The 19,134-nt window shown below is 46.0% G+C and overlaps 1 protein-coding gene across 1 annotated transcript in view; it reads left to right on the top strand.

Moving 5' to 3' along the window:
• Positions 1 to 14,702, top strand: part of LOC143925636 (guanylate-binding protein 3-like) — a 211,294-nt gene extending 196,592 nt beyond the window's left edge. Inside the window, exon 12 of the mRNA XM_077450102.1 lies at positions 14,272 to 14,702. Coding sequence (XP_077306228.1) covers positions 14,272 to 14,502 — 231 coding nt within the window. The 3' untranslated portion in view covers positions 14,503 to 14,702. The remainder of the gene's footprint in view (positions 1 to 14,271) is intronic.
• Positions 14,703 to 19,134: the final 4,432 nt, after the last annotated feature.

The following is a 19,134-nucleotide window of genomic DNA, read 5'->3' as shown; positions in this document are numbered from 1 at the left end:
CGAAGTTGTGGAGAAAAACTGAAGCAAGCACAGAGGGAAGGGGGGATCGGGGTAGGGCAAGTAGGTTATGCTGCATAGGGAGACGTGGGTAGAGAGACGTCTAGAGTGTATTTTCCTGGGATGGAATGCTGGAAAGAGGGGGAGGAGAGAGGGTGAGGACTTCACCAGCTGCCCTCTCCTAGGTTTGGACAGAAAAGACATCCCCAGGGGATGACAATGAAGTAAAGTTTGCTTACAGCCAGCAAAACACGCTACATAGTCAACCTACCGCTTGATGTAGTTGACTCCATGATATCAAGGTACATCTGGGAGGCCTTAAAGGACGACCAATCGCCCCAGATTGCGGCAAATAATGCAGTCTTATCCAGTGAAGTGTAAATCAGCTCCTCCATTTCCGCCATCTTATTGATACGATGGAACCATTCAGTTAAGGTCGGCACAGAAGCTGTTTGCCAATGGATCGGTACACACATTCTAGCCGCATTGATCATATGCAACGTGAGCGATCTGTGATACTGTTTTTTGGGAATCTCAGAAAGGTGTAGGAGATATTGCGCCGGGGAGAAGTCTAATGGGAGAGAGGATACCCTCGTAAGCACATCTTGTACATTACGCCAGAATGGTTGTAGAGAGGGGCAGCTCCACCATATATGAAGGAACATGCCTGTCTCCTCCCCACATCGCCAGCACTCTTTTGGCACCTCCGGTGCGAATCTGTGAATCATCTCCAGTGTTCTATACCAACGTGTCCTCACGTTGTACCCATTCTCTTGTACCGAGACCCTTTGTGTAGGTAAAGGTTAATCTTATTCCAGTCCCTCTCCTCTATTGTGACCTCAAGAGCCTCCTCCCAGTAAGCCTGCTCCGTTGCCAAACTTTCCGGAGTTTTTCCTTGTAGGGTCCCATAGAGAATGGAGATAAGATGTTTCTGGGGGGGGGGGGGGGGTGCTTGAGCAGAGAGACTCCAGCACTGTTGGATTTCTGCCACACTCACCTCTGCGTGTCCGATGATCAAGAAGATGCCTTATTTGGATATAGGGCCAGAAAGGAAAAGAGCCCATGCGGGAAAGGTTCGCCAAATTAGATTGCGTTAGGAATCACCCTCTGCAAAAAAAGTGTTTGATTTCATTTGGTCGTGCGGCCATTCTGGCGCTAGAAAAGTATCCGATAGACCCGGCGGAAAGTCCAGATTGCGATGAACCAGAGTTATGGGGCATACTTTCGCCGATAGAATTGAATTTTTTATCTCAAAGTCTATATAACTAATAGGGTAGTTAATAGAAAAATTAATAGGATATTTCATCTGGCTGTAAGTCACACCTGAATGGTATGATCCATAAGGCAAGTTTAGAGGACTAAAGTCATAATATCGGATGAGCTAAGGTGGTCGTGTCACTGTAAATTAAAATTGCACTCCAGGCTAAATCAATTTACTCAATGCCCTCCATAAATAAAAATGAGTTATAATAGTACATATAACCTATACCAAAATAGATACAGTGAACCAAAATATTCGATTAATGTATAATGGTGGAGGTGTTTTTTATTTTTAAACTATTAATAAAATAAAATAAATGAAATACCCCTTGTTTCCATACAAGGGGTCCGAAAAATGAACAAGAAAATTGAAATGTCAATTCAAAGAAGAGGTGATGGAGTATAGCACTAGTGGGCTAGCAGAGGGGTCAAAACGTGTAACAGAGTATTATCATAAAGACATGGGTATCTAACAGGAATGTGGATATATTTATATGTTCATAGAAAATATTGGGAAAAAGGGAAGGGAAAGCAAGTTACTACTTATCCAAGGTCATAAACTTAATTATGACCAAAATTAGATCATTCAGGGAGTTGTAGCCGTAACCATAAGCATATATAGAAAAACAGAGAGGACGTCAGCCCGCTAAGAACAGGCTAACAAGGGGTTACTATTGGCAACAATAAATAGATCTGAATTAATTTAAATACTGTAACTTAACCAATTTTATTAAAGTATCAAAAATAGAAAAAAACACAGGCAGTTCATAAAAATAGTCATTTTCAATCTAATATTATTAATTGTGTACCCACAGACAGTTAAACTAACAGGATGCACATAAAACAACACAGAACACAACTATAGTCCAGACACATTGCAATTAGTCCATTGCAACCCATATGTTAGATTACCTATTAGAGATCAAAAATTACCAATTTATTCCAATCACTAAAACGGTTAATCGATGGATACACAATTAATATTAGTTTGAAAACCTCTATTTTTATGAACTATTTTTTTTTTCTATTTTTGATACTTTAATAAAATTGGTTAAGTTATTTAAACTGGAATCAATTAATTCAGATCTATTTATTGTTTCCAAAAGTAACCCCTTGTTAGCCTGTTCTTAGAGGGCTGACGTCCTATATTTATATGTGATATTAAATAAATGCATGTTAAATAAATGATAATAGCGATTAGAAGTTGCTCAAAAAACAGTTAAGGTCGAATTCCACATTCATTCCTCCTGGGGTGAGAGTCCGTAGGGCATGAATCCATAGTTCTGACCATGTGACTACCTCTCCAATTCTTGTTATATTTCTCGATACCCCAGAATTGGAGGTGTGAAGGGTCTTGGTTATGCACCTGAGCAAAATGTTTTGATACATTGTGCTTCGGGAAACCTTTTTTAATGTTTTGGACATGTTTTTGTATTCTCACTTTGAGTGCTCTTTTTGTTCAGCCTACATGTTGGAGGTTGCAACTACATTGTAAAACGTAGATAACTCCTTCCGTGTGGCATCCTATAAAGTCCCTAATTTTTAAAGTTTCTCCTGTGTTGGTGGCTATGAATTATGTGCGTTTCCCTTGAAAAATTTTTGTGTGTCGACAGGCATTTACCTATTTTTTTTTCATATCTTATCACGATCATCTTTATCACTATATCTATGTATACAAATTATTTTATTATCGTATTTATTTATGCTGTTTACCTATTATCGTAGGTTATTTATGCTGTTTATCAATTAGCTCACTTAGCACTTTGTGATACAAATATAAATTCAAGGGCAATTTATGAATTAATGATTGCATACTTATATACACTCTTCACTTGAGCATACCTTCTATTTTTCACTCACATTTATTTTTTGTTTATTTTTATTCTTCATTTTTATTTTTATTTCTATTTCTATTTTTACTCTATTGTTATTCTTATTTAGATTTTTATTTCGATTTTTTATTTTCATTTTTATTTTTACTTTTAGTTTTTCTGTATTTTCTTCCCCCTATACCTACCCTCTTTATACTTCAGAATTTTTTGTAATCACTCTCCCAGCAGTCACTACTTCCATAGGCAACCCACTTTTGCGTGAAATTCTACATTTACTATACTATATTTTATTTATATATATATATATATATATATATATATATATATATATATATATATATATATATATATCCACCGCCTCTGACACATCCAGGACTAGGGATGGCCGAACGGTTCGCCCGGCGGTTGGTTCGCGGCGAATTTCGGCTGTTCGCGGTCCGCCCGATCGGGGGACTATTGCCGCTGTTCGCCCGGCGGACTTACGTGTTTACTGTGTAAAATAACTTTGACCTATGATGACACATCCATCATGGGGTACAGGACAGTCAATTGAGACATTACAGCACATGGACACTTGGACATCCCCCCTAACTTCTAAATAGACCCGATCCGGCGGCCATTTTACATTTTTTCTACTGTCACTATAGGGAGAGGTTGCTGTGTGGAGCAGGGAGAGATTACAGTGACCCAAATCGCTAGCTATTAGGTCCACAAAAGTTCTTTTAAGGACTGGTATGGTATAGGTGTAGTTCAGGATATAGGTTTGAGGCACTACTATTCAAGTCATTGTTGCAGCAGGTTGTCTTTTGTCAGTGCTGAGAGAGGGACAGATAAGACGCTCTGTGTTGCAGAGAGGGACAGTCAGTTTAATCATTAGCTGTTACTATTAGGTCCACAAAAGTCCTTTTCAGGACTGGTATGGTGTAGTAGTACAGGATATAGTTTTGAGTGCTATTCAAGTTATTGTTGCAGCAGCCTGTGTTTTGTCAGTTTAAATAGGGACAGACAGGAAGATGTGTGGCAGTGAGGGACAGTCAGTTTAATCAGTAGCTGTTACTATTAGGTCCAAAAAGGTCCTTTTCAGGACTGGTATGGTAATAGGGTTGTACACGTATAATATTCTTTCTTCCAAATATAGAAAGAATATTATACTTGACTGCTGCCCTTCTGCTGCAGTAGTCCTTTATGAGTATAGGGACTGAGGTACAGTCTGCTAATCACAACCTACTAGTTGCACAAAGGTCCTTCTAAGGACTGGTAAGGTATAGTGTACTAGAGTATATAGGGTTGAGTGAGGTACAGTCTGCTAATACTTAAGGGCTGGTATAGGTCCACAATATATAGGGTTGAGGTGCACTACTGCTGACTGTTGACCTATTCTGCAGCAGTCCTTTATCAGTATAGGGACTGAGAGTTTTGTCACAGGGTGATTTAAAAAATGACAGGCAGAGGAAGAGGCAGGCCCTTCCGAAGGGGTGGTAGGGGTAGGGCAGGAGCAACAGGCTTGAGCCAAAGTGGGAAATTGCAGAAGGTGCGTGCGATTACGTCAAAGGAAGCAGCAGAATTGGTTGAGTGGCTCACTCAGCCTTACTCGTCTGCACCCTCCTCATCCTCTCGATCTGCACCCTCTTCTTCACTCTCTATTTGCACCCCCAAAGACACTACCACCAACAACACTACCACCGCCACCACCACATACCTTCCGCTTGAGTCACAGGAATTATTTTCTGATCCATATCAAGACATTTCTGATGCACAGCCACTCTTGGCATTGGATCAGGAAGAGGAGGTAGCAACAACCGCCACTCAGTAGTCTGACGACAGTACCCAGATCAGACGAAGGAGGAGGTTGGTCCCCGGTGTTGCTGCCTACTCCGAGATCTCTACTTATAGCGGTGGGGAAGGTGACGTCGATGATGACGTGTCTAGTGATGTCACGTGGGTGCCCACAAGAGAGGAAGCGGAGGGGAGTTCAGGGGGAGATATGGACCATCAGATAGGGAGGAGAAGCAGGAATAACTTACATTGCACAGGAGGGACAAAGCAGACTGCTAATGTATCAGGAGTGAGTCATCGACCATGTACGGTCACATCTGGCGCTCCCAGGATGCCGGAACATGGCTCCGCAGTGTGGACTTTTTTTTAACGTGTCCGCTGCTGACAATAGTGTTGCCATCTGCAATCTTTGCAGTCAACGCATTAGTCGCAGTAAGCCCAACACTCGCCTAGGGACGACCGCCTTAAGAAGGCACATGAGCAGCCATCACCGAGCCCAGTGGGAGCAATGGAACACACACTCCAGGCTCTCACCGTCCAGCCTCGTCTTCTACTTCTCCTTCTCCTCTCTCCTCACAATTGTCCTCCACTCCACCTTCCATCACGCCAAGCTCACGTTTTTCTGCAAAAAGGCAGTCTTCCCTGTGCCTAATGTTCGAGCATAAAAAATATGATGACGCCGGATAACCCTCTTGCCTAAAGGTTGACGGCTGGCTTGTCAGAACTGATAGCCCGCCAACTACTGCCATATAAACTGGTGGACTTGGAGGCCTTTCGCAAATTTGTGGCCATTGGAACACCACAATGGAAGGTCCCAGGAAGGAAGTATTTCTCAGAGAAGGGCATCCCAGAGCTATATGGCCATGTTCAGCGGCAAGTGAATGTATCTCTGGCACACAGTGTCGGTGCCAAGATACATCTGACCACAGACACGTGGTCTAGCAAACACGGGCAGGGAAGGTATATCACTTTTACTGCCCACTGGGCGAACCTTCTGACGGCCGTCAAGCATGTAACCCGTGGCACCCTCTCCTCCTCGGCTGACTCCTCCTTTTCCGCTGCTAGCGTCTCTTCCGCTGCGCCGCCCAAGCTCCCCAGAACCTATTCGACTTGCCAGGTGAGACGTTGCCATGCTGTGCTGCGTCTGTTGTGCCTGGAAGCCAAGAGCCACACTGGCCCGGCACTCCTTTCAGCTTTGCGTTCACAGGCAGATCAGTGGCTAACACCGCTTAATTTGACAGTTGGTAAAGTGGTGCATGACAACGGTGCCAATCTGCTTAGCACATTGAAACAGGGCAAAATTACGCACGTGCCATGCATGGCACACGTCTTAAACTTGGTCGTGCAGCGATTCGTTGTCAAATACCCTGGGGTCCAGGACATCTTGCGGCAGGCAAGGAAAATTTTGGCCCATTTCAGAAGATCTTACACGGCTATGGCTCGCCTTGCTGACATTCAGTGGCGACACAATCTGCCGGTCAGACGTATTATTTGCGATTGCCCGACACGATGGAACTCCACCTTCTATATGCTTGATAGGCTGCTCCAGCAGAAAGGTGCAGTTAACGTCTACCAGACTTATGCAGCCATTTGAGGAGATCACCAAACTGGTCAGTCCCAGCCATGGCGCCATCAGTGACATGGTACCTAATGCCTTCTTTATGGAGCGTGCATTGCGTCGTGTCATTGATCAAGCTGTGGAGGAGCAGGAGCGGGAAGATGAGGAAGTCGCAATGCTGGATGAATTCCCAGGGGGGCTACTCTATCTGAGACAAGTCAGCAACAGGAGTCTGAAGAGGAGTCAGAGGAGGATGGTGCCGGGGCGGATGAGGAGGAGCAAGAAGAGCATGCTTTAAACCTTTCTTGGATCCCTGTTGTTGTGCGTGGATGGGGAGAGGAGAATGTAGAGGATGACATTATCCTGGATGATGAGCAGGAGCCAGGCCACCACACCGCTTCCAGTTTAGTGCAAATGGGGGCCTTCATGCTCCAGTGTTTTAATAGGGACCCCCGTATAAAAAGCATAAGGGTCAAGGACCAGTACTGGGTGGCAACGTACTTAGACCCCCGGTACAAATACAAAATGGCGGAAATGTTACCGCCGTGACAGCGGGCTGTCAGAATGGAGCATTTCCAGGCCTTGCTTCGAGAAATGCTGCATTCTGCTTTTGCGTGCGCTGGCAGAGGAGCAATTCCCACTCCCAGAGAAGGAGTTGCGGGTACCAATACAACAGCGCCTGCAAGAAAAGGCCGGTTTGAAGATGTGTTGGTGACTTCTGATATGAGGTCATTCTTTCAGCCGACCCAGTGTTCAAAAAAATACCCGCCTCACGACGGATAAACTGGGCGGGAATTCTCCGGCTGACATGGGGAGGATCCAGGAAAGGAAAATTATGGTAAGTATGGATAGCAATTTTCGTTATTCCTGGACTTCCCTATGTCAGCCAACTATGGGATGTACCAACCATATTAAAAAGGAAGGCAAGACAAAAAATAAGCCAAACCCTCAATGCAATGCTACTCAAACGTGCTTTGATCTCTGAAGGAGGAGAAAGGCCCAGCGTTTTGTATGCAATATGTATGGTCTTTGACAAATCAAGAAGACACAACTCTGGATGTTGCCTGCATACCCTTGTAGGCCCCACTGGGAAAAAGTACAGCTGATCTGCTTTTAGTCCATTTCAGGTAGGTTAAAACCGCAGAGACCAGGTCTAACCTACTCCACTCATTATCAGCTGTATCCGCCCGGAAAAGCTGGGAGAATGACCTCCTAGTTTATATGAAATTATATGGCAACCTTAGGTAGTAAGCTTGGTATTGGCCTAAGGACTATCTTGTCTGGGAGCACCAAACAATATAGTTCTTTAGATGAGAAGGCGCACAACTCGGAGACTCTTCTGGCCGAGGCAATGGCTAGTGAAAAACAAAAAACTGTTGAAAGAAATAATGAACAAGAGAAAGCTTGATCAAAACGGAAGAACCAGTGATGTTCTAAGACTAGTGTTAAGTCCTCTTTTGGAAAAAACTATTTCAATGGAGGTCTGATTTCTATGGTTGCCCCTAAAATCAGATCACCAACGGATGTAGAGCATATGTTATATGCGATATAGCTGACAAAGCGGGGATTTGACCATTCAGGGAATTATAAGCTAACCCTTAGAGATCACTCTGCGGAAACTCCAAAATGTTAGATACTGAATGAGATCCAAGGTCCCAACCCCTTTCTGTAGTATTCCAGATCTGGTGATAGGTTACATTCGTGGACCTCTTACGAGCCTGTAATAATGTCTTCACTACACCGCCCGAGAGACCCAAGCCAGTTAAAGCCTCCCTCTCACTTTCAAGTTATTAACTGCATCCTCCTGCGGTTCCGGTGTCAGGCCCCACTCCGCAGAAGGAGATTTTGACAAGGAGGCAGTGGGATTGACGAGCCCAACTTTATCCTCCAAGCCAGAGGGAACCACGGCTCCCTGAGCCAGTAAGGCAAGACTACTAATGGTGTGATCTTTTCTTGCTGAATCTTCAGCTGGATTTTGAGAGCCAATGGAAGCAGCAAGAACACATACACCAAGGGGAAGTTCCAAGACCTGGACAGAGCACCATGACCCAACGCCTGTGGATGCCAGGTCCGGGAGAAGAAGCAAGGCAGTTGACAATTCTCCTCCAATGCCATGAGATCTATTGATTCAGGCCCCATTCATTGTGATCCTCAAAGCCTCGACTTAAGTGATCTGCTAAAACATTCCCAGGCCCTGAGAGATAAGATGCTGTAATAGAACCGAGATTCTTATCTGCGCATAGGAAGATTGATATGCCACCTGAAGGAGAGGGCGACTTCTTGTGCCCCCTTGATGATACATATAAGTCACCGTAGTTGTTGTTCAAAGAATCTTGACAGCTCGACCTCGCAACAGAGGTTGGAACGCTAAGAGAGCGCGTCTGACAGCATCCAATCCCAGGAAATTTGAACTCTTCGCCCCACAAGTTCCATTGACCTTGAACCTGCTGTCCCAAGCAATGTGCCCTGCAGCCTGCTAGACTGGCATTGGTCGTCACCACTATTGGTTCTGAGGCCTTCAACAGAACTCCACGGGAAAGATTGCGAGCTACTGACCACCAAACCAGGGACCAGATTATCAGAATTGGCAGATAGATTTTCTGAAACAAGGAGTAACGATCCCACTGAAGAAGAAAGTTGCATTGAAACCTCCTTCTGCACCACCTGACCCACGGGACTACTGGAACTGTGGCTGATAGAACCCTCAGATATTGCATGCATTGCTTCACCATCATAGAAGGCCTGGCTATCACTGCTTTTGTCTAAGACTGGATCTCCTGGACCTTCCTCTGAGGAAGAGAAACACAACTCTGATCCATTTTGAATTGTACTCCTATATACTCCAACAATTGGGTCGGATGCATCTGGCTCTTCCGAAAGTTGAACAACTAATGAAACAAGCTAATGTTTTGCAGGTGAAATTTACATGAAGTAGAATGACCCAGAAGTAGCCTGTCGTCTATATAATGGAATATTTGCACTCTCTTGACCCCTAGAGTCACGACGACAGGAGACAGTAGCTTTGAGAACATTCTCAGAGTCCTGCAGAGACTGAATGGGAGACATTAAAATTGAAAATGAGAGCCTTCCACGGAAAACCTGAGAAAGCGATGGTGAGATGCGTCTATGGAAACAAGAAGATATGCATCCGCCAGATCGATGGAAACCATCCACTCTCCTGAGTCCACAACTGAAATGATTGTTTACAATGACTCCATTTTGAATGGTGGAACCTTCATGTAAGAATTCAGGACTTTGAGGTCAAAAACTGGTCCGAAACCCCCTGAAGCCTCTGGGACCAAAAACAGAGGGGAACATACTCTTTGACCCAATTCGTGCCTTGGAAACGGAAGGATGGCCCTTGCTGCCAACAGCTCCCCTATATATCCTCTCAAACATCTGTAGGAAGCCCAGTTTCCACGAACAAGGTCTGAGGTAGCCTTGTTCTGAACTCGAGACGATAACGTGATCAAATGAAGGCTACAATCCTGGCATCCTGTAATTTGCCCGCCCAAACACCCCCAATTGGGTTAGTCTTGCTCCTACTTAAGAGGGTTAAGTGGAGGCACCTTCAGAAGGACTTATTTGAAGCCTTAGAAGCTTAGTTGGCCCTGGGCTTGGAAGGTTTCATTGACTCCCTTCCATGAAAAACTGTAATGCCACGTACACACGACCAGACTTTTTTGAGGGACTAGGTCCGACAGACTTTCAACGGAGTTCTGACGGAGTTCTGACAGAGTTCTGACGGACTTTCCGAATGAACGGACTTGGCCACACACAATCACACCAAAGTCCGACGGATTCGAACGTGATGACGTACGACCAGACTAGAATAAGGAAGTTCATAGCCAGTAGCCAATAGCTGCCCTCGCGTCGGTTTTTGTCCGTCGGACTAGCATACACACGAGCGGATTTCTCGGTAGGAACTGGGTCCGGCGGAGTTCTGGCGGAAAAATTTGAAATATGTTCCATTTCTAAAGTCTGTCAGACTTTTGCAAATCAAAAGTCCGCTGCAGCCCACACACGATCGAATGGTCTGCCGGAATCGTTCCGTCTGACCTTTGATGTTGAAAAGTCCGGTCGTGTGTACGCGGCATTAGTACTGGCCTCTCTGAATCCTTCTTTGGATCTCTTGTTAAACCGATAGGGCTTCTGTTGTCTTTTTCTCTTCTGCCGGATTAGGCTAGATCTGCCATTGGAAACCCACTGAATTGCTGATTCTAACTCTTCCTGAAGAGTAGCTTTCCGTCTAATGCAGGGGTAGCCAACCCGCGGCTCCCGAGCCGCATGCGGCTCTTTGCCCAATTCCATGCGGCTCTTACGTTCGGACTTGGCCGATGGCTCAGTGGGCTGGTTTACAGTGACAGCCCGAGTTTCTGCACTCCTCTGCTTATGAGAGTATAAGCGAGGACCTGCTCCGCTCCTCCCACACATCAACAGCCAATCGGCAGGTAGTGTAACCCTCCCCAGCCCGCCACATTTGAATACATAGGCGCTGGAGTGAGGCTGAAGGGGGGCAGAGGAAGGAGAAACACGCTGTATCTGAAGCCGATGAGATACAAGAAGGTATGACCACAAGTGTGCAGGTTACTGATCTGTCCTCCCTTCTCCCTCTGTCTTGCTCTGTATTTTTTTTTTTTTAATAGCTGTTTTACCTGCACACTGATAAGGTCTGCTCAGCACATTCTATGTCTGTTGATAGTGTGACACATGGCTGGCTGTTAACCATTTCAGCTTCTTTTCACTTATTTGTCCAGAGCTCTGTGTGTGCTGCATGCTTTCTGTGATGTTTTTTGGAAGAATTTAATGCTAGTTCAGGCTAGAAGACCCATTAACTGTTTATTGTTATCCTGACCAGTTCACGGTTTGTAAGACAATTTGTATTTTGGAAATTAGATGAGCTGCTGTCTTCTGTCACATGGATGTACTTTCAAAGGAAGATTACTGACTTGATGAAAATGGCTGGCCTGTGGTCTTTGTAGTGTTAAAACAGTGTGTGACATTTACAATAAGGCCCCTTTCACATTGACGTTCCGTTCAGGCCCGCCTGTCAGTTTTTCAGGCGGACCTGAACGGGTGCTCCATAGAGCTCTATGGAGCGTCGGATGTCAGCGGTGACATGTCCGCTGACATCCGACCCGCTCCGATCCGAAAAAGTGGAGGAAAACGGAGGAAAAAGCAATTTTTCCATCTGTCTGCGGATCGGATCGGGTGACGACTGGCACTGCGGTGCGTCGTCATCCGATCTCCCATAGGGGAGAGCGGCGCTGTGACAGGTCTGTCCCTGCACAGTGTGCAGAGACAGACCTGTCATCTCCCTGCTCAGCGGGGATCGACGGAGTGATCCCCGCTGAGCAAACGGATATCCACGGGGCGGATCAGAACTGATCCGCCCTGTGTGAAAGGACCCTTAATCCAGCTGAGCAAAAGTATGTGTGTATGAGGAAGGGATGGGGTGATGTTCATGTGTGCCCATGCGTAAGATGTGGCTCTTTGCGGTAACTTGGTAAAAAATGTGGCTCTTGGTCTTCGTCTGGTTGGCCACCCCTGGTCTAATGGAACTGAGCATAAGCTGTGCTTAAAAAGCCTTATCAGCCAACCAATGCTTCAACCATAAGGCTCTGGGGGCTGTGATGGAATGAGCCATTATCTTTGCTGTCATCTTTTGAACTGGCTCTCTGATCTGGTGAACAGCCACTTCAGCCACAAACTCTACAGCAGTCTTGAAAACTGCAAAAGAAAACTGCCACTTCCCAGACTTTCATCTGAACATCCATCCACCAGCTCCGCTACCCACAGTCTAAGTCTGGGTTCACACCCATGCACTCCCAGCGCTCCCTGCATTCCGCAGACCCGCACCACAGAACACGTCCCATAGGAGACCATGGTAAATGAACGATAATGCAAAACTGCAAAAAGCACCAAAAAATGCACAGGTGCAAATCCAACCCAAGTGCTGCTGCCACAGAAGTGAGCACTACCTCTGGGCTGCAGGCTGCTCCGGGCCAAACTATACAACCTTTTTAGGTCTGCATTTATTCTGCGATCCATAGGATCCCTAAAGGAGACCAGTGGAACATTCTGCCACATTCCGTTTCCAGCGGAAGCGGAATGTGGCAGGCGAATCTAGGTAATGAAGCATCCACTTTAGGCATAGTGCCCCAAGGGTTATAGCTTCGATACTCTATTATGCACATTATGAGCTTCTTCTCAGGCCCCGCCCACTCATCATCAAATACTTCTTTGATTTCAGAAATGAATGGGAAGGAAGGTAAAGATTTCTTTATATACGGGTAGTATCTCTGCTGTTTCTTTGGAGGTGAGAATTCTTTCTGCCACTTCATCGCATCCTTAACAGCCTCCACCAAAGGGGGAACCAGTGCAAAAATCAAACGTATGCGATTCCGAGACCATCTCACCTCAGATGGATCAAGGGGGGCGAATACTTTCGCAAGGCACTGTGTATGTGTGTATATATATATAATCCGGCTTTAAACTTCTCCACAACAGTATTATGGACCTGTCTGGTGTGTTCCTTGGTCTTCATGATTCTCTCTGCGCTTTCAACAGAACCCTGAGACTGTCACAGAGCAGGTGCATTTATACAGAGACTTGATTACACACAGGTGGATTCTATTTATCACCATCAGTCATTTAGGACAACATTGGATCATTCAGAGATCCTCACTGAACTTCTGGAGTGAGTTTACTGCACTGAAAGTAAAGGGGCCGAATAATTTTGCACGCACCACTTTTCAGTTTTTTTATTTGCTAAAATAGTTTAAATTATCCAATAGATTTCATTCCACTTCACAATTGTGTCCCACTTGTTGGTGATTCTTTACAAAAAATAAAGATTTTATATCTTTATGTTTGAAGCCTGAAATGTGGCAAAAGGTTGAAAAGTTCAAGGGGGACGAATACTTTCGCAAAGCACTGTGTGTGTGTATATATATATATATATAAATGAAATGTTTGGGGGTTCTGAGTCATTTTCTAGCAAAAAATTATGATTTTTACATATAGGAGAGAAGTGTCAGAATTGGCCTGGGTGGCAAGGGGTTAATTACCATCAGTACAAATAATTATTATATATTGTTTTTAAGGTAATGTACTATATTTTCATAAACTGTACTCAAGCAAGTGGCTTAACGGACAAGTTATAACAGCCAGTAATTTCACAGTAAATAGATAAATAATAAATGATTATGTTATAGCTTGATTAAAACAGTACCTTTTCACAGCAGATTATCATGCTCACTCTTAACTGTGTGAGAAAAACATGGGATTGTGGGTAAACCTCTGTGCCCCGAGGTCGCCAAGCTATGACCCTCGAAGCTTGATCGTTTTTTTTGTTTGTTTTTTTTTTTGTAATTTTTTTAAAAAAAATGTATGTTCATGGCGGGTGAGGGTCTGCCTCACCTGTCTCCCCTGACTGCACATCTCTGCTATGTGCCCTGATTGGGCAAATATTTCATTGCTTCAGCCAATGAGGACTTCCAATGCACTGTGCAGCTGCACAGTGCATTGTGGTCATTTGGCGGCCCGAACAAACGGTCGTACGTCCCCATAATTCGGGCGTTCGTCAAATGGGCGCTCAGCCAATGTTTAGCCCGAACTCATGCTTGGGCCGAACCATTCGACCAACTCTAAATATGAACATGCTTCCTGATTCACCAACATTTGATTGAAATATGGTACATTATATGGGCCAAACTGTATTTAACCTCTATTATAAGATAATAATCACTTTAACTATCTTGTTTGACTTCTATTGATTTTCCTATGAAAATTTCTTTCTTTGGCTTCTATGGTTTTCTGATGTATCAATTCTTATTGTGTTCACAGGAACAGGAATTATACCTAAAGCAAGGATTTCAGGAACAAGCCAACAAGTTCCAAGCACAGGTGGAAACATTAAAGCTAGACAGATTGGAGGCAGAGAAATTACACCATGAGAGATATGAACAACTTCTGAAAGTGAAAGATAAGCAGATTGAAATATTTCAAGAACTGATAAAAGATTTTGGAAATAAATTAACTGCGCTAGCAAACAGAGATCCTTGCACTATACTCTAGGTATAACACCCTACATGTATCCTAACAACAAATATATGATATAAAATCTTTTTTAAAGTCCACTCACTCCAGAGCTCCTGTACTGTCTTTAACTGCAGTTCTGCACCCCATGTTTTGTGGGTCTGTGAAAAATCATTTTCATCTCTGTGTTTTACAAGGATGTACAGGACAAATGGCTGCAAATAAACAGGTACAACTTATGTAGTAGGATTTTTTTTTTAAATCTCAGTGTTTTACCTGAGGCTAGTCACTTCATTGGGTATATGGAAGGGTTTACAACCGCTTTAACAGTTAGCACTTATGGTTTGCAGCACTATATCTGTATGGATTTTGCATGTTCTCCTCTCCTGTTTTTGTGGTTTCCTGCTACACTATAAAAGCCAGATTGGCTCTAATATGTTTGTTCAGATCTAAAGATCCCATATACAGCCTTTAATGGCAGACCCTGGTAATACTAATGCAGGTATGGTACACATTTCAGGTACTGTCTGCCCAAACTAAGTTCGTCAAACAGTCCGCTCAAACTTTTGAATGAACGAACTTGCCCACACACGGCACTTTTTGAGCGGACTAATACGGCAAACTAAGTTCGTCGTACTAAGTCCGCGCAACTTTTGAAATGAACGGACTCGCCCACACACGCGGAGAACAGTCCGCTCATTTCGAGCGCGTGTCAAGGTAGGCGGGGCCCGCAACGGAGACGTCGCGGGCTCCGCCGCCTGGAATGAACTTAAAGGGGAACCCCAACGCCGAAAAAAAATCGGCGTGGGGGTTCCCCCCAAGTCCACAACAGACCCTTGTCCGAGCACGCTACCCGGCCGGCCAGGCCGCGTGCCGTACCAGGCCGCGTGCCCTCAACATGGGGGGGGTGCCTTGGGGAAGGGGGGGCCGCGCGGCCCCCCCACCCCAAAGCACCTTGTCCCCATGTTGATGAGGACAAGGGCCTCTTCCCGACAACCCTGGCCGTTGGTTGTCGGGGTCTGCGGGCGGGGGGCTTATCGGAATCCGGGAGCCCCCTTTAATAAGGGGGCCCCCGGATACCGGCCCCCCACCCTATGTGAATGAGTATGGGGTACAATGTACCCCTACCCATTCACCTGTAAAATAAAAGTACCCCAAAAAAAACACAACACACGAGATAAAATATTTTATTGCACAGCTCCGGGGGTCTTCCGTCTTCGGGGGTCTTCTCGCTGGACTCCTCCGCTATCTTCTTGTAGCTCTTTTGCTAGCGGAGGAGTCCGGCTTTCTTCCTCCCCGCCGCCGGCCTCTTCTCCCGACTTCGGGGGTCTTGTCCCCCTCTTCGGTTCTTCTGCCGGGCCACCGCGCCTTCTTATAGCTCTTTTACAGGCGGTGGCCCGGTCTTCTGTCGCCGCTGTCGCCGCCGCCTTCCGTTCTTCTTCTTCTTCTTCTTCTTCTTCTTCTTCTTCTTCTTCTTCTTCTTCTTCTTCTTCTTCTTCTTCTTCTTCTTCTTCTCCAGGAGATGTTGACACAACGCTCTCTCCGGACTCCTCCGCTAGCAAAAGAGCTACAAGAAGATAGCAGAGGAGTCCGGCGAGAAGACCCCCGAAGACGGAAGACCCCCGGAGCTGTGCAATAAAATATTTTATCTCGTGTGTTGTGTTTTTTTTGGGTACTTTTATTTTACAGGTGAATGGGTAGGGGTACATTGTACCCCATAATCATTCACATAGGGTGGGGGGCCGGTATCCGGGGGCCCCCTTATTAAAGGGGGCTCCTGGATTCCGATAAGCCCCCCGCCCACAGACCCCGACAACCAACGGCCAGGGTTGTCGGGAAGAAGCCCTTGTCCTCATCAACATGGGGACAAGGTGCTTTGGGGTGGGGGGGCTGCGCGGCCCCCCCTTCCCCAAGGCACCCCCCATGTTGAGGGCACGCGGCCTGGTACGGCTCAGGAGGGGGGGCGCGCTCGCTCGCCCCCCTTTCCTGGCCGGCCGGGTAGCGTGCTCGGACAAGGGTCTGTTGTGGACTTGAGGGGAACCCCCACGCCGATTTTTTTCGGCGTTGAGGTTCCCCTTTAAGTTCATACCAGGCGGCGGAGCCCGCGACGTCTCCTTCGCGGGCCCCGCCTACCTGGAGACGCGCTCGAAATGAGCAGACTTTTCTCCGGGCGGGAACAGTTTGCTCATTTCGAAAGTACAGCGGACTGGCCCACACATGGGCGGACTGTCCGCTGAAACAAAGTTTCAGCGAACAGTTTTACGGAAATTCCGTAAGACTTTGTTCGTCAGACAGTCTGCTGAAACTGTCCGCTGAAGCCCACACACGAGCGAACTGTCCGCTGAAACACTGTTCAGCGGACAAAGTTGGGCGAACAGTCCGCCCGTGTGTACGCGGCCTTAGGTGTATATAGGTTTGCTGTGCTACTGATTGTTGCAGCAGCCTGAGTGTCTTTTGTCAGTTTAGAGAAAGGGACAGAACGCTGTGTGCTGCTGTAGGGACAGCCAGATTAGTCATCATCATCATCATCATCATTAGCTGTTACTATCAGGTCCACAAAAGTGCTATTCCAGTAACCAGTTATTGTTCCAGTAGCCTCTGTTTTGTCAGTTTATATAGGGACAGGCAGGAAGCAGTGTGTCAGGCAGTGAGGGTCAGTTTAAACAGTAGCTGTTACTATTAGTTCCACAAAGGTTCTTTTCAGGACTGGTATCAGTGGTATGGTAATAGGCTTGTACACGTATAATATTCTTTCTTCCAAATATAGAAAGAATATTATACTTGACTGCTGCCCTTCTGCTGCAGTCTGCTAATCATTCACAACTCACTTGTTCCACAAAGCTCTTTATCAGGACTGGTAACTTGGTCTGTCTAGGGTGCTACAGTACGTAGGGTTGAGTGAGGTACAGTCTGCTATTCTATAAGGACTGGTATCGGTCCACAATACATAGGGTTGAGGTGCACTACTGTTGACCGCTGCCCTATACTGCAGCAGTCCTTTATCAGTATAGGGACTGAGAGTTTTGTCACAGGGTCATTTAAAAAATGACAGGCAGAGGAAGAGGCAGGCCCTTCCGCAGGGGTGGTATGCAGGGGTGGGTCATATTTCTACTGGGGCTACTTATTATGAGGGGCTCACACCATCCCTGTGCTATGCTGACATCCTCCTGGGCCTGCTTATTATGAGGGGCTCATACCATCCCTGTGCTATGCTGACATCCTCCTGGGGCTGCTTATTATGAGGGGCTCACACCATCCCTGTGCTATGCTGACTTCCTCCTGGGGCTGCTTACAGTGCAGGCGTCAGTGATGTATATCACACTGCTGATGTCAGTACTCTCTATCACCGTGCTGCTGTCAGTGCTGTATATCACGGTGCTGGTGTGAGTGCTTTATGTCACGCTGCTGATGTCAGTGCTCTGTATCACGGTGCTGCTGTCAGATGACTCTATCACGGTGCAGGTGTCATTGCTGTATGTCACGCTGCTAGTGATCATCTCCTGCACCCTCTTCTTTGCCTACCCTGGTCCCTGACCTTCCCTCTCCTCCATTGCCTTCATGCGCTCCACAGTCCTGAATTGTCACAACAATTTCCCATATAAAAAAAGAATGCTTGTAGTTGTCGATCCCAGATTCACCTCATACATGTGTTATGTCTTTGGCCATGTGGTGGGACTATGTTTGCACAGCTAATAATTATTTTGTGGCTGCAAATTTGACCTATAGGTTTGCGAAGTTCGCCTCCCATTGAAGTCAATGGGGCCGCCGCGAACGTTCCGATTCGCGAACTATCGGTCGCGTTCGCGGTCCACGTTCGCGAAACGTCCCGTCGGAAGTTCGTCCATCACTACCCACTGATTTAAAGTGGAATTAAACCCTCCTGTCCTTTTCAGCCAAGGAAGTTGCCATCTTACCCTCTTTTTGAACTTCAACTGCCATGGTGCTGCCCATGTAATCTGTTATGACACCAGGCATTTGATGGTTTGACAGTTTGGTTGAGAACACAACCAATGTAACTATCTTTTGAAACTGTTAAATCGATGGGTTTAGTTCCACTTTAAAGCGGAGTTCCACTCAAAAGTGGAACTTCCACTTATCCATCTTGTTTGACAGGTACCGTTCCCCACTTCCGGGAGACTGGGCCACGGCCAGGGCTCTTGGATGTTCGGCTCTTTTCTCCGCCGCCAGACCATTTAGAAAGAGCAGCGTGCTTCGCGCATGTGCATTAGGGAACCAGCTGTGAATTATTTGTATTATAGTATTTGTAGCTGCTGACTTAAAATTTTTCATGGGGGGGGGGGGGGGGCTGGACCTCCTCTGTTTCCCAAAACAGTCTCATTAAAAATAAGTGCCTATACTGTTTAAAATCCAGTAATTCACTGCCTCCCCTGCTCTGCACATGCTCAGTTGTGCTCCCATTTTTAGGCACTGCTGAGTTTGTAGAGGCCATTCTGCTGACAGCCTTATAGCGGAATTAAACCCTCCTATCCTTTACAGCCAAGGAAGCTGCTTCTGTTTGATCTGCAACTGCCATGGTGCTGCATATGTGATCAGTAAGGATGAGCCGAACACCCCCCTGTTCGAATCGCACCAGAACCTGCGAACAGACCTAAACTTCGTATGAACTTTAGAACCCTATTAAAGTCTATGGGACTAGAACGTTCACAATCT

Source organism: Lithobates pipiens, unplaced genomic scaffold (genome assembly GCF_037356315.1).
Source record: "Lithobates pipiens isolate NorthernLeopardFrog02 unplaced genomic scaffold, aLitPip1_a1.2 Scaffold_22, whole genome shotgun sequence".
NCBI lineage: Eukaryota > Metazoa > Chordata > Amphibia > Anura > Ranidae > Lithobates > Lithobates pipiens.
Note: the sequence above shows the minus strand (reverse complement) of the source record. Positions and strands in the feature narration are given on the sequence as shown.